Source organism: Anomalospiza imberbis, chromosome 1 (assembly GCF_031753505.1).
Source record: "Anomalospiza imberbis isolate Cuckoo-Finch-1a 21T00152 chromosome 1, ASM3175350v1, whole genome shotgun sequence".
Lineage (NCBI taxonomy): Eukaryota > Metazoa > Chordata > Aves > Passeriformes > Viduidae > Anomalospiza > Anomalospiza imberbis.
In genome coordinates this window covers 20578384-20592646 of record NC_089681.1, presented here as the reverse complement: position 1 = coordinate 20592646, position 14263 = coordinate 20578384, and the positions used below count along the sequence as shown (strand labels likewise).

Here is a 14263-nt window from a genome sequence, read left to right as displayed (position 1 = left end):
GCCAGCGCCGCGGCGGAGGCAGCGTCCCCGCTTCTGGGAGACACCCGCGGATGGGAAAGATCGGGGACGAGCCGGGAGGCGGTGGGGTGGGGGAGCGGAGAGAAGCGGGAGGGGAGGGAAGAGGGTTGAGGGAGGAGAAGGGGAGGGGACAGCCAGGAGTCAGGGTGGGGTGCGGGAGGGAACAGCGGAGATAATAAAGCCGGGGAGAAGGGGTAGACGGGCGAGGGGAGTCGGGGGGGTGGGGCTGGACGGTCGGGGATGGGGCTGACGGCTTGAGCGGGGCCGGCGGGGCGGCCGTGCCCGGCGGGGCCATGGTGCCCGGGCGGCGGCGGCGGCGGCGGCGGCTGTGAGCGGGGCGTCGCCATGGGCTGCGGGGGCAGCCGGGCCGACGCTATCGAGCCCCGCTACTACGAGAGCTGGACACGGGAGACCGAGTCCACCTGGCTGACCAACACGGACTCCGAGAGCCCGCCGCAGGAGGGCGGCAGCGCCGAGGGCCCCGGCCGGGAGCAGGGCGGCCCGCGCCCCGGTGAGTGCGGGAGACGGGAGCGGGCCCCGCGGGGAGGGGAACGGCGGCGACACCGCGTGTGTGCACCTAGACACCGTGTGTGTGCACCTACACACCCTGTGTGTGCACCTAGACACCCTGTGTGTGCACCTAGACATCGTGTGTGTGCACCTACACACCCTGTGTGTGTGCACCTAGACACCGTGTGTGTGCACCTACACACACTGTGTGTGCACCTAGACACCATGTGTGTGCACCTACACACCCTGTGTGTGCACCTAGACACCCTGTGTGTGCACCTAGACACACTGTGTGTGCACCTACACACACTGTGTGTGCACCTACACACACTGTACGTGCAGCTGTGTGTGCAGCTAGAAACCGTGTGTGTGCACCTACACACCCTGTGTGTGCACCTAGACACCGTGTGTGCACCTAGACACCGTGTGTGTGCACCTACACACACTGTGTGTGCACCTAGACACCATGTGTGTGCACCTACACACCCTGTGTGTGCACCTAGACACCATGTGTGTGCACCTACACACCCTGTGTGTGCACCTAGACACCGTGTGTGTGCACCTACACACACTGTGTGTGCACCTAGACACCATGTGTGTGCACCTACACACCCTGTGTGTGCACCTAGACACACTGTGTGTGCACCTAGACACCGTGTGTGTGCACCTAGACACCATGTGTGTGCACCTACACACCCTGTGTGTGCACCTAGACACCGTGTGTGCACCTACACACACTGTACGTGCAGCTGTGTGTGCACCTAGACACCCTGTGTGTGCACCTAGACATGCTGTGTGTGCACCTAGACATGCTGTATATACACGTACACACACGGTGTGTGTGCATGGAGGGGGCTGTACCCCTGTTCCTGCTGTGAGAAGAACGTACTCCGCCACTCCAGCCCTCCCGCCAAGAAATGCAGGCGCCCAAGTCTGCTTGAAGCCGCGGAGGCTCGGAGCGCTTGGAGCGTCTGCCCTGCCCGGCCAGCCCCGCCCAGAGCGGCCCCGGGACCGGGCAGCGCCAGGAACGGCCCCCGGGACCGGGCAGCGCCAGGAACGGCCCCCGGGACCGGGCAGCGCCAGGAGCGGCCCCCGGCACCGGGCAGCGCCAGGAACGGCCCCCGGGACCGGGCAGCGCCAGGAACGGCCCCCGGGACCGGGCAGCGCCAGGAGCGGCCCCGGGACCGGGCAGAGTCGGGACCAGGCGGCGCCGAGAGCGGCGCCGCCGCGCTCCGGGCTCTGGGCTACCAAACCCGGTCCGGGCTCTGAAGATCCTCTCTCGGCAGTGCTCGGCTACGAGCGAGAGCGTACGGACTCCGTCAGCTGTGGAACAGTGTTACCAGAAAGGAAGAGAACTCGGTCCTTGAGGCTCTTGCTGTGGAATACATGGCTTTTCCTTTTGCAAGTCAAGTAACTTAGAAAATAAATTGAAATTAGGGAAGAGGCCGCTTTCTTCCACACTACCTCTGATGCCTTCTCATATACGGAAAGTTGACCAGAGGGTGGGTTGCACAAGAGCAGACCTGCAAGTTTGAATTTCCCAGCTCTTGTCAGTATGCTACATCCCTAGTTGTGCACCTGAGATGTTACAGAAGTGACAGATATGGGAAAGGGATTAAGAAGCTCTGATCTGATGTGCAGTTTGAAATTATTTAAGAGTTATTGTGTATTGCAGCAGTATCTAGAAATCTCAGCTTAAGTCCAGAAATTCATTGTGCTAGATATTGTACAAATGGTTGCTGCCCAGAATAATTATACTTTCCATATAAAGCAGTAAATGCCTATAGGCAGGTTCAGATGAAAAGAAGTAGCTTTACAGACTTTTTGTAGAAAGTAACAAAGCACCAGGAAGAAATTATGAAAGTGCAGGAGTGCAAATTCACAAAGGTGGGCATCACAGACCAGCTGGAGCAGGGAGACCACAACTCTCTGCTGACCAAAATATGATAGGGAGGGAGAAGTCACAAAGGATCTATGTTGTACTCCTAAAGGCTAAAGAAAGACTCTGTCGTAGTCACATGGGAATTATGAGAATTTGAAGGTGAATGGGTCTATGAAATACCATATTAAAGAAGATTAGATAAGGAATTTAAGGAGGTTCAAGATGATGCTGATCAGTAAGTTCAAACGACAGGTAACAGTGTCATCTCCAGCAGTGAAAGCTAAACACTGTTACCTTTTTATCCACACGTAGCATTATCTTAGTCATGTTTACTTTGAGTTGGTGCCTAAACATCATAAACAGAAGCTAGACAGTTCAAGATCTGGCTCTGAATAGGAGGTAACAAAGAGGTAGATCAGTAAGTATTTTTTCTAGAAACATGTGGTGATTGTGTTTAGAGATGAGAACACCAGAGATAAGAAGAAGAGAACAACACTCGAGACCAATGGAGACTGAGGAGGGCTTGAAAAGCTTTACAAGAAAACCTTGCAGAAGAAATTAGAAGGAAGGTGATGAGGAAAGGACAGAGTAGAAGCAAAAACGATGAGTAGGACTTCAGTTAGGGCAAGATTCACTCTTCAACAGAGCTGTGGTGGCAGCAGTTTAAGGAGCCTGAGGAACACATACTGCTCCCAATTAATGCCTCAAAAGTCATAAAGTACTTCAGGGAGAGCTGTTGTACCGTGGGGTTTGAGGTAGGGAAAGAATAGGGATAAGGAGCGGCACTCCAGGGACTAGAAAAAGCACTTCAAGTGAATTTACAGATGAAAGGGAGAGGTAGGAGCAATTGGAGGGGCAAATGAGGTCAAATACGGGATTAAGACATGAAAAGGAATGCATGCCTTTATTGTGAGAACTGAAAACTACCTTAGAGTGAGAGACAAAAAGGAAGGGTAAGGGAGGGGACCCGAGCAGCATGGGAGAGATGGGGAAATGGGAGATGACACTGGCACAAGGCAAGGTAGGAAGGAGCTGTAACTGGGACACAGAAAGGGAGGAGGCAGCCAGGGAAGGGAGCACCAGCCAAATGAGGATGGGGAAAGAGGATGAAGTTTTTCTCTTTCATTTTTCATTCAGAATAAATTGGTGAAATTCTGTGCAGAGAGAGACATAGAGATAGGATAAAAGAAATATTTTGGGAAAAGAAAAAAAAAAATTGGGGAAAAGACAAAAGCAGTAAGGGAGGTTGTGATTATGAACATGTCTCTGTTGTAGAAAAAACAACAGAATTGGACATCAGAATGTAAAGAGGAGCAAATCACTCAGAAATGTCGTGTATACAGAATCAGAGAGTGTATCAGTGAGGAAAGGGTTAGTAACTACCATATATTAATCTTAGTAATTTCATACCACCACAAATTTCATCATATGCTTCTCTTTCTTTCAGCTAGTACATTCAGCTTTCTGTGCCTGCTCTCATTGGAACTACAGGTATTTCTGTAGCCAAATGTTTGTACCTTTACCAAAGCATTTTGAAAGCTTAAATATTATTAAATTAGTAGGGAAGTACTGAGGTTTTTTTTTTTTGTTTTGTTTTCTAATTTGCTTTTCTGTTTTTCCAATTTCAATTGATCCCTTCTTTGACTATTTGTTAATTTCCCTACTTGATTTTTTACATTTATTTTTATAAAGTGTATTGTAATCTCCTCATTTTTTACAGGAAGACATAGAGGACAGTATTAGTTGCTATAGCATACCTAAAATAAGAGAGATGGTCTTAGGTTCATGAGAAGTGACTTAGGTCATGAGAAGTCACCAACAGACACAAATATAGGTGGTTGTAACTTTTATAGTAATGTGTATTATGTAACTTGATAGTGTTGCAGTACACTGCTGAGGCTTTGGCAATGAGGAACAGGGCAAGCAGGTATGGCTGAAGGGGGATAGAAAAGTAATAAGTAACTTCATGAAGCACTGCAGGTGCTGGAATTGAAAGGCATTTTCTGGAAAATTAGTGTACATACTGTTCATAGGATGAGTGGCTTCTGCGAGGGAGAAAAAAAGGAAAGAATCACAATGAGCCCTTACAATAAAGCAATTTCTTGGAAGAACATCCATTGCTATGTGAGCAAAGAACTTTTCACAGGAATGAGCTACTGCGTAGGCTATAGCTGGGGGAAATAATGGACTACATTTCTGCCTAGTAACCGTTCCTTGATCCTTGCAACTCTTTGCACAAATTGCTTTCTCTTTAGAGGGTCTGATTCAGCTAAGTGGAAGTGTTAGCAAAGTAATGACTTTCAGAGGAAGTAATAATCTGTGGGCACAGATGAGTCCCCTGGGCAGTCACCTCGGGTTGCACGCAAACCATGGGAAAAAGGTTGAATTTACAAAGAACACACAAAAACCATCAAGTATTTTGGAACATGTTTGCACAACCTGTTATATCATATTGGGATAACTTGTTGAAATGTATATGTACATGTATGTGTATATCCTATGAATTTAAGATGTACAATTTACTGCCAGAAACCAGAACTGTAAATGTACTCTATAAACACATTCAATATAAACTAACAAAAATTAATTTTGTTTGTTTTAAAACAGGTTTAAAGCCATCTTATTTCTACTTCTTTCTATTTTCACTGACTAAGTTAGCTGCTGTATTCAATTATTTTTTCTTTATTATACCTGAAATTGCCTCAGAGTGGATATGGCTCGTTGTCTTGTGGTCAGAGAGACTTTAGAATAAATTTACCCCGTGGGCTGCAAGTACTTTAGGAAAGGATCTCTCATTACTGTTTTCCCACAGCAACCAGCACAGTAAGACCCCAGTCTTTAATAGGGATTGTTATTGAAATGCAAATAAAAGTAATTAATTTTTAAATTATGTAGCAACCAAGTAAAAAATAATTCTCTCGTCTCAGAATGGAAAAGTTGAATACTGATTGCCTCAGGACTGACTTCTTCCTCATCTATTAAATTGTTTGTTCATTTTTTATCATGGTATCACACACAGGAGCTGATTTAAAAAAAAAAGCTTTTTATTCTTTGAACTTTACACTTTTTCCTTAGTGAAGTAATTTTTTTCCTGGGGCATATTAAAGAAAACATTATCCGTGTTTCACAGACTGCCCTGATGTGCTCAGAAGGAAAACTTGCCCATGGCATCAGCAAAGGTAATTGCAGTAAGTGTGTGCCAGGAATGAAACCTGCAGTTTAGGATCAGTGAAGACATTTGCAAAATAGCTACAAAATGGGAGGGCAATCGAGTTCTTTGTAAAATAAATAGAGCAAATCAGAGGAATACAGGAGAAATTTTATCACTATCTAGCAATCTGGCTGGTTAACAGTTTATCTTGCATGATTGCCCTAATATGCTTGTGTGTTTATGAATGATTCTTGCTCTGCACTCTGGGGCTGAATGCCTGGCTCATGCTGCTGCTCCACCGTTCCTGGTCACTGACAGCTCCGGGATGTTTTACGGACCAGGCTCATAATTTGCAGCTAGGCTTTGGTCAAGCCTCAGCATGCAAAATGCGGCGTTGCAGACGTAACCTTTCGCAGGGAAGTTTTGGACAGTCAGTTTTGCATCGTGTGCGCAGAGGGCTGTGAGCAGCCGCAGCCGAGGCCGGGCTATGCGAGCTGCAGTTGCCGTGACAGCAGGGACTGGTGCTGGCTCGGACCGCGCTGCCGTCATCCGCTCCCTCGTGCACCAGGTGTACGCAAAGCCAGAGCTCAACAGACAGAAATAAGCAAGCATCAGGTTGTAAATTAAGAACCTGGTGCAGCAGAGTGTTTTTCATGAATTAGACTGCAGAGAAATATTTAATAAACCATCTGGTTTAGGTCAAGGAGTAAAGAGGGATCAGTGCAATACATGGGTATATCAGGATCTCCTTGTGCTCTTATGTCCATATGTTCTTTTATTAATGGGTTGTTTCAAAATCTGGTATGTTTAATAAACAATTATACCAGTGATTCTGATGTGATATTTTCAGGAGATAGCCTTATTACAGTTCAGAATTACAGTAAAAGTGAATAAATGCAGCTCTTCTGGACTGTGGACATATTGCAGCAATTCCCTTTCCATCTTAGTCCAGACCTTGGGTATAATAATGTATTGTGTTTGCGGGGCAATGTTTTGTAGAATGGAGCAGGATACAGGGTTGGTTTCTGTGAGAAGCTGCTAGAAGCTTTCCCCACGTCCTGAGGAGTCAGGCACCTCCAAGATGGACCCACCACTGGCCAAGGCTTAGCTCATCAGCAATAGTGGTGACACCTTTGGGATAACACATTTAAGAAGTAAGTGGGGGAAGAACCTGCAGAAGAGCAGCTGGAGAGAGGAGTGAGACTCTGTCAGAGCAGTGCCTTTGCCATTTCCCATTCAACATATTGTTGTGGGCTGACCTGGGCCAGATGTCAGGCACCTACCAAAGCACTCACTCACTCCCCTCCACAGCTGGACAGAGGAGAGAAAATTTGATAAAGGGTTCATGGGTTGAGATAAGGACTGGGAGAGAGATTACTCATTAAATACTGTCACTGGCAAAACAGGCTCAATGTAGCCATATGAAGTGAATTTACTACACTGACAAAATCAGAGCAGGATAATGAGAAGTAAAATAAGCCCTTAAAACACCTTCTCCCCACCTCTCCCTCCTTCCCAGCTCTACGTCCTCCCCCAGAGGCTCAAGAAGACAGGGAATGGGGGTTATGGTCAGTTCATCACCCAAGGCTTCTCCAGCTGCTCAGGGAGAGGAGTCCTTCCCCTGTTGCACCGTGGGGTTCCTCTCACAGGAGACAGTTCTCCATTAACTTCTCCAATGTGAGTCCATCTCATGAGCAAGAGCTTTCTGTGAACAGCTGCAGTGTGAGTCTACCCCATGGGCAGCTGTCCTCCCAATACTGCTGTAGCGTGGGTCACTTTTCCCCACAGGGTGCAGTCCTCCAAGGACAGGCTGCTCCAGCCTGGGGGCAGGGCCCTCTCTCCACTGGCTCTTCCACAGGGTCACAGCCTCCCCCAGGCAGCCACAGCTCCAGCTCTCGCCCACAGTGCAGGTGCATCTCTGCATCCCTTGGGACCTCAGTGGGCTGCAGGGGCACAGCTGCTTCACCATGGGCTGCACCAAGGGCTGCAGAGGAATCTCAGCTCCAGTGCCTGGAGCACCTCCTTCCCCTCCTTCTCTGCTGACCTCGGTGTCTGCAGCATTGTTCCTCTCACATATTCTCTGCTCTTCTCTGGCAGGAAAATTACCACTACACTACAACCTTTGTTTGGATTTTCTTGTACAGTACATCATATACTAGGGGTTTGCTCGGAATAGAAGCCGATCAAGGATTACAGTATTGGCCTAAATCACTATTTAGTGCTCCACAAGAGAGTATTGAAATTATTGAAAAAAATCAGACTCAGATGATAAATACAACTTTTTGTAATGACCATATTTTCCAGCCCAACCCTAGCTATTAATTCTTCCATTCCATACATTTTCAACTTTGTTGTCATTTGATAGTGCAATAATGGTTTAATTTCACATTTCAGTTAAAAATGGCACCAATACTTATTTGGCCCATCAGATCATGCTAAGCAATCTACCCCACCACCTCTGGAAGATTTTTTTAATTAATTGGTTTTTAATAAATATCCACTGCCATAAAAAAGGATGCATGCATAGATAGCAGAACTTCAGTAAAAGTGTGAAAGATAATTGAGAGATGAGAATTTTTTTTTAAATTATGACCCTTCAGCTTGCTATTCTGCAAGATGTGTCAGACCCAACTTCTGGGAAAACTTCAATCTTTTTTGAGAGTAGGTGGTTCAGATAGTGCATGAAGCTTCCTGACCCGTCCTCGTGTCTCAGGTGGGAGCAGCCACCTCTCAGGCCTGTGACAGGAAGGGAGGGCAGGGGCTGGACAGGGTTCTCCAGAAGCTTCCTCCTTCCCCAGCCTCTTCATTGCCTCTGGGATTTTCTCAAAACACTGCAAAAATTGTAACACCAGCCAACCTAAACTGTGATAATCTTTCCACAAAACTCTCAGGCTTTGATTGGCATCCATTTAGTTAATGGCTAACACTCTTGGTAAACCCTCCCTACAGTCTAAAGCAGACCTGCTAGGATTGATCACCCACACTTTACCCCAGTATAATAATTTACCCACTGATAAAGTAAATTTGCTAAAAATGTCACGTACAGGAGCACTTGAATTACATGAAAGGCTTTCCCAGCTGTCACAGTACCAGAAAGCAGAAAGGCTGTTGAGCATCAATAGAGATGATTTGCAGGAAGATGAACTGGAACCATCTCTCCAAATTACTTCCCGGTGAAAAAAACCTCTTTTTTGCCGCGTTAAAATCTTTAAAGGCAAAAATATTCCTAGTTATTGAGAGCCAAAGGTCTGTCATTAACTAAAGGAAGGGGTTTTACACTGTCTCTGCAGCGGGTGGTGGGGAGGAGGGATGGTGAGAGAGGGAGAGTGTCTGAAAGAGTTTGAGCAGGAAACCTGAATCATGGTTTTGTCAATGGCAGATCCTGCCTGCAAAAGGCTGAGAAGGAAATTGCTCTGCAAAATTACTCTTTTTGTGGAAATAGCATTCTTTCCCTCATCCCAGCCTTTATATCCTGATCCAGAACATTTAAATTTTTTTTCTTTTCCTTGGGAATGTATTTACACTTTCCAGCCAGTTCTAATTCTGCATTTTCCAGTTTAGGAATGTAGAATTCACAGCAAACAATTAAAAATTTAATTAGCTTTAAGCAAAGATTCCTGACAACCTCAAAGCAGAAAAGCAAGGTATTGCATACAGGAAACACAGTTAAGAGTGCAGTTTACCTTGTTGTTCATTGAATCAAATTTCTGAAATTTCCACATAAAGCACATATTGCAGTAATTCAGCATTGAAGTGTCTCTTTTCTTTAACTGTAATCAGTTCTAGAAATTTATCTCTTCATAGAAACAGAAATTATATTGCTAGTTCCAACTTTTTTTTCCCCTCAGATGTTCCTGCAGTTTAAAACAGATTGCAGTTAGAAGAAACCTGGGATTGAAAGTTGGGTTTTATCTTAAATCAAATCTGTAATACTTAAGACTCAGGAACAGAATGATCAAAGCCAGCGGTTTATTGTAAGGCTTTCTCTTTGACCTGCACCAAGCAGCCCTCTTTTCTGGAATACAGGACCAGATCTCTCTGGCTGTGTGGTGAGTGCATACATTTTTCAGCAGTTGTCTCACATGAAAAAAGTGGCTTGGTCCTTTGCTGTGCACAAAACAATAATGCAATAAGGCAGTTTTATCTTCTGATGAATACATTAGAAAATAACACACCAGTCTGCTTCCCTAGACTGCCACAATGCCTTTTCTGTTCTGTTTAGGAAAAATACAGGTTAAAGTAAGTCAAAGAAGTAGATGAAGGAGTGGTATTTTGCCAATTAACATGGGCAACTGGAGGCTGTGAGGCAGGACTTTACATTTTTAGTTTTTCCTGAGTTCACTGAGCTCCTCTTCATTGCTGTTTGCTTAACTGAGCCTAACATTTTAAGCAGCTGATTAAAACAAAGCAATGTTGAGCCTCGTTCTTCCTAGGAGATGGGAAATTTAGGCTAGTTGATTCAGATGCATGCTAGCTACTGAAGAGAAAAATAACCAGCCCATTCTTTTCTTTATTGACTGACTGAAATATTTTGATTGTGGTTTTTTTTTTTTTTTTACCAGTTTCCTAACAGTGTATATAGTTGTGTTTCTGTCTCTGTACATTTTGTCTGGATATTGTCCTCATGTTGCAATTTTCATTTCTGGAAACTGCTAGCATTTCCCAAGTGGGCCATCAGAATTGTTTCAAGCACTTGCAGTAGTAAAAGCATGAATATCTGACATTTGCACAATGCAGATGCCTGAGTGCTTTCTGAATGTTTACACTGTGTGTGGAAAAGATGGAAAAATGCAATGGATTTATCTAGAAGATGGTTGATGGCTGATGGCATTAAGTTTTAATGTAGTTACTGCCTTCATTTTAGGGTGAACACTAAATGTGAGTGATGGCTTTTTCACATGAGTACCTTAAAGCCAAAGCACTTTATGATCATAGTTACACCAATTAAGTCAGCAGTAGCCTTCTGTATATTCATGGACTGTAAGGCTGGGAATGCCACCAGGCCATACAGCTCACTGGACTTTCCTCAGTTAATTCCCACAGGGAACATACCTTTGGGACATTGAGACAGAATTTACAGCTTTCCAGTGGTTGACATTTTGCCTAAGCCTTTGTAAATTGTCCCAGTAGTTAATCACTATTTTTGAAAACAAATGTGCAGTGTACTACTTGGAACATTTAACTTCAATTCCAGCTGCTGTACCTTGGTAAGCAAAACTGAGGAGTCATTTCAGCTCACGTTTCATGTACCTTTAAATACTTTTCATGAGTATTTATATTTAGTCTGCCTAAATATTTTTGCTGCTCCTCAGTGTGATTAACTGAAATTATGCATTTTGTTCATCTTAAAACTCCATGTGTGATTAGCTAGGTAATAAGACTGATAGTAATGCTTTCCATGTCTGTGTTGGAATGAGAGATGCTTTATTAGCACATTCCAAAGGAGAAGGAAAGCCCAGGAAAATGAGAGGGAAAGAAAGAGCATGTGAGCACATACAGCTGTAAGGCACTGCTCAGAACAGGGTGGGCACTGCTCTGGGAAGGATGACTGAGAGAGGGCCAGCAGCCTGCTGCTTGTTTTCCATCTCACACAGTGCTCTCCTGTAAGGACAGCTTCTTTCTTGGCATTTTAAGGATAGGTTTAGACAGGAACTGAGCCAAAAGCCAGCACTTTTGGAAAACAGGCTAATTTGCCATAATTTGGACCCATGATATAAGGTATTGTGCACGGAGTGTATAATTTTAAACATGTATTTTTCATGGGCTTTATTGAAAAACAGATGGTATATTTGCATGTGGAAAAGCAAATGCCCCCACTCTCTATCCTTCTAAAATCCAGTACTATGAAAAGCACTTCAGAGCTTTGCTATTTGTGTGTCAGTTTTTCAGTTTGGAGGAAGGAGTGGTCGTTTCTGACACATCATGTGGCACTGGTTAGTTGCTTAATCCTTCCTGTGTCATTTTCCCAGGAAAAAGATGTACTCAGGTGCCAAAGTCTTCCAAAATGTTGCTAATACTTATTCCAAAATATCGTGCAAATTGGATTCTTCTATCTTGTTCCAGTTATCAAAATTTGTGCCTCCATACATTAAATTCTGTTGTCTTTCTGAAGTCCTTGCCTAGCACCATGATTCCAATTCTCTCAAGTTTTGTATCTTCCCTTGATGGTCAGGCCAATTCCCTTTAATACGTCTTCTGGACTCTATTTGCCATGAAGAACCCTTTGTCTGGAGCTTTGAAATGTTCACATATTTGTTAAAGAGTGTTGCAGCATGCTTTTCCTATTTGGGATAAATATAAATTTTATTCACCTTTTTCCACAGATATGGTTGCAACATTGTTAAATTTGTTTACAAGATAGTTATTCTGTGCTTCTGTATCCCCATTTGAAATTGAAATATACCAATATGCAAAAATTTAGCACGTATTTGGGAAGTTAGGCCATGCAAGTGGTATCAAGGTTTGCAGCTTGAGAGTTTGTTTGTGCTTTAGGATGAGCTCACTTCAGAAAAGCATCCCCCTGTAAGTATGGAGGAAGGCACAGAGCTCCTGGCTGCCTCCCCACACCAGTGGTGTGCCTGGCCATGGCTCAGCCCTGCCTGCCTGGAGACAGCTTTGGAGAGACCTCCAAAATGTGTGGAAAGTGAAAATGTGTTTGTTGTATTTTGCTTCACTGTCTACGATTCACATCACATTAGAGTTCAGAGAAATCATTCTGGATTCTCTGAATGTCTGGGAAGCAAGTTTATTGCATTATTGTATTTACCAATACAAAACATTGTTTCTGATAATATTTTCCTGCTGCAGCAGGTCATCTCTCTGTAAATCTGGATCCTTCATCCTAGCTCACAAACGCACTCTGATATGCCTGAAAGTTTCTGAATTGTTTCTTGTTAGGTAAAAGAGCTATTGCATATTTCCTGAGCATCTGGCCTCATCCCTGAGGCTACTGCTTTGGAGGAAATGACTTAAACCTGACTTTTGTCACACTCCATTTTTTTATTGGATCCTTGCTATGTCTTGTTTTTGCAGCCAAAGCATGCACCAGTCCTCAGGCCTGCAGATGCGTGGCTGTCCCAAAAATATATTGTTTCAAATCAGAAAAATAGGTGGAGAAAACAGATGTTTCAGTGCTTTCTGTACTTGTTATCACTCTGTAGCATTAAATGCCAGAAACTCAGCGATGATTGCAAACACATATTTCCTCTGGAAGCACCTGTATGTGGTGATAACACTTTCCATTTTTCTTCACTGTGAGCTTTCTCAGAGTCCATCTTTACAGTGCAGCATCTTTTTAGGCAGGCATTTCTAAACCAGCATCTTATGCATTATACATGAGATAACAGTCATGATAAATAAAAAAGGGTCTTGCTGAACTAGAAAATGGAACCCTACTGGTTTGTTCATAGTCAGTTCCAAAGGTATAAATTTAGCTAATCAACAGCCACCTGCTTAAAACAAATGTATGCTTGTTACTCCGTAACAGAACACCTGACAGCACAGGGTCTCATGGGTACTGGGTCAGATCTAGAGCTTGTTTGGGTCAGAATTCATGTCCTGTTTTGGTCACTACCTGTTGCTTTAAAATGAAGTGGGAGAATACCATGGCAAACACACATGGAATAATTTTCTCCACAAATAGTTGATTCTTTTGGCTAAGATTAACTTTGCCTTCTTACTACAGGCTTCATACCCTGCCCAAACTTCTTGACAGTATTAGCTACTGCAGCATTGCTGATTTTCTTAGTCACAGAAATTTTCAGGTCATCTTGAACCTTACTAAGGCTTACTCTTCTGATTAAGCCTGTGAAGGAGATCCAGGCAGACCTACCTATGTGTTATTTGTGGTTTGAGACGTTTCCTGTGGTCCTGATATTTAAGGGCTACAGAATAGTCCCTCCTAGATCTCTTTTCTGTCTCTCTGTGCCAGATGTCAATCCATGACACAACTTGCATTTTAGACTAGTTTTACATTCACAAATTGAATAAATTAGGTGATTTCCCCCCTTTTCACATCATCTTTATACAAAGGTGATACAAAAATCTTCATACAAAAATCTGGTTAGAAAGAGTTAAGAGTAAAAATTTCTTTTCCTCTTTATGAAATACTGTTACTAAGAATAATTTGAATTCTTAGGTGTAACCAGGCTGTATGCAGAACTAGAACAGCATGTATGCAATGTTTATCCTTGGTTATCATTAGTGTTGTCATTATAATAAAAGAGACCAGAAAAAAAAAAAAGAAATCCAGGTCTAATGTCTTAAATTTTCATTCTGTATTTTACATTTTCACTGACTTCTCTGTGAGGAACTATTTACTAAAATAATTCTTTTCAAAGCTTTCTTAGACAGTTCCCTCCCCAAGTATATGGTGGGGGGAAGGTTTAGAGGTATTTGAATGGACATAAGCTTGCAAGTCTGTGAGCAATTTTTCAGACTGCAATTTTAAATATCTGTCTCCTAGGCCACTAAATTGGGATGATGCTGTCTGACAATTTATGAAAACTCATTCAAAATTTAAAAATTATCGTGTTTGTTTTGTTTTATTGGAGAGCACACCAAGCTAAGCTGCTTTCAGCTGCTTATTCTGATTCCTCTGCTACCTCCCAAGTGTTGCCAGTCTGACTGCTTGCGTCACTGGGGGAAGAATAAGTCTAGGATTGATTTCAGTTTAAAAAAAACCTTTTTTTTCCCCGGATGCT

At 43.8% G+C, this 14263-nt stretch overlaps 1 protein-coding gene across 4 annotated transcripts in view; it reads left to right on the top strand.

Moving 5' to 3' along the window:
- Positions 1-219: 219 nt before the first annotated feature.
- BAALC (BAALC binder of MAP3K1 and KLF4) overlaps positions 220-14263 on the top strand; it is a 31404-nt gene continuing 17360 nt past the window's right edge. For all 4 annotated transcript variants that reach the window (XR_010996901.1, XR_010996892.1, XM_068183162.1 and 1 more), the window contains exon 1: positions 220-529. Coding sequence is in view for 2 of the 4 variants with exons in the window: in XM_068183162.1 (XP_068039263.1) it covers positions 364-529 (166 nt within the window). In the remaining 2 variants the exon portion in view is untranslated. The remainder of the gene's footprint in view (positions 530-14263) is intronic.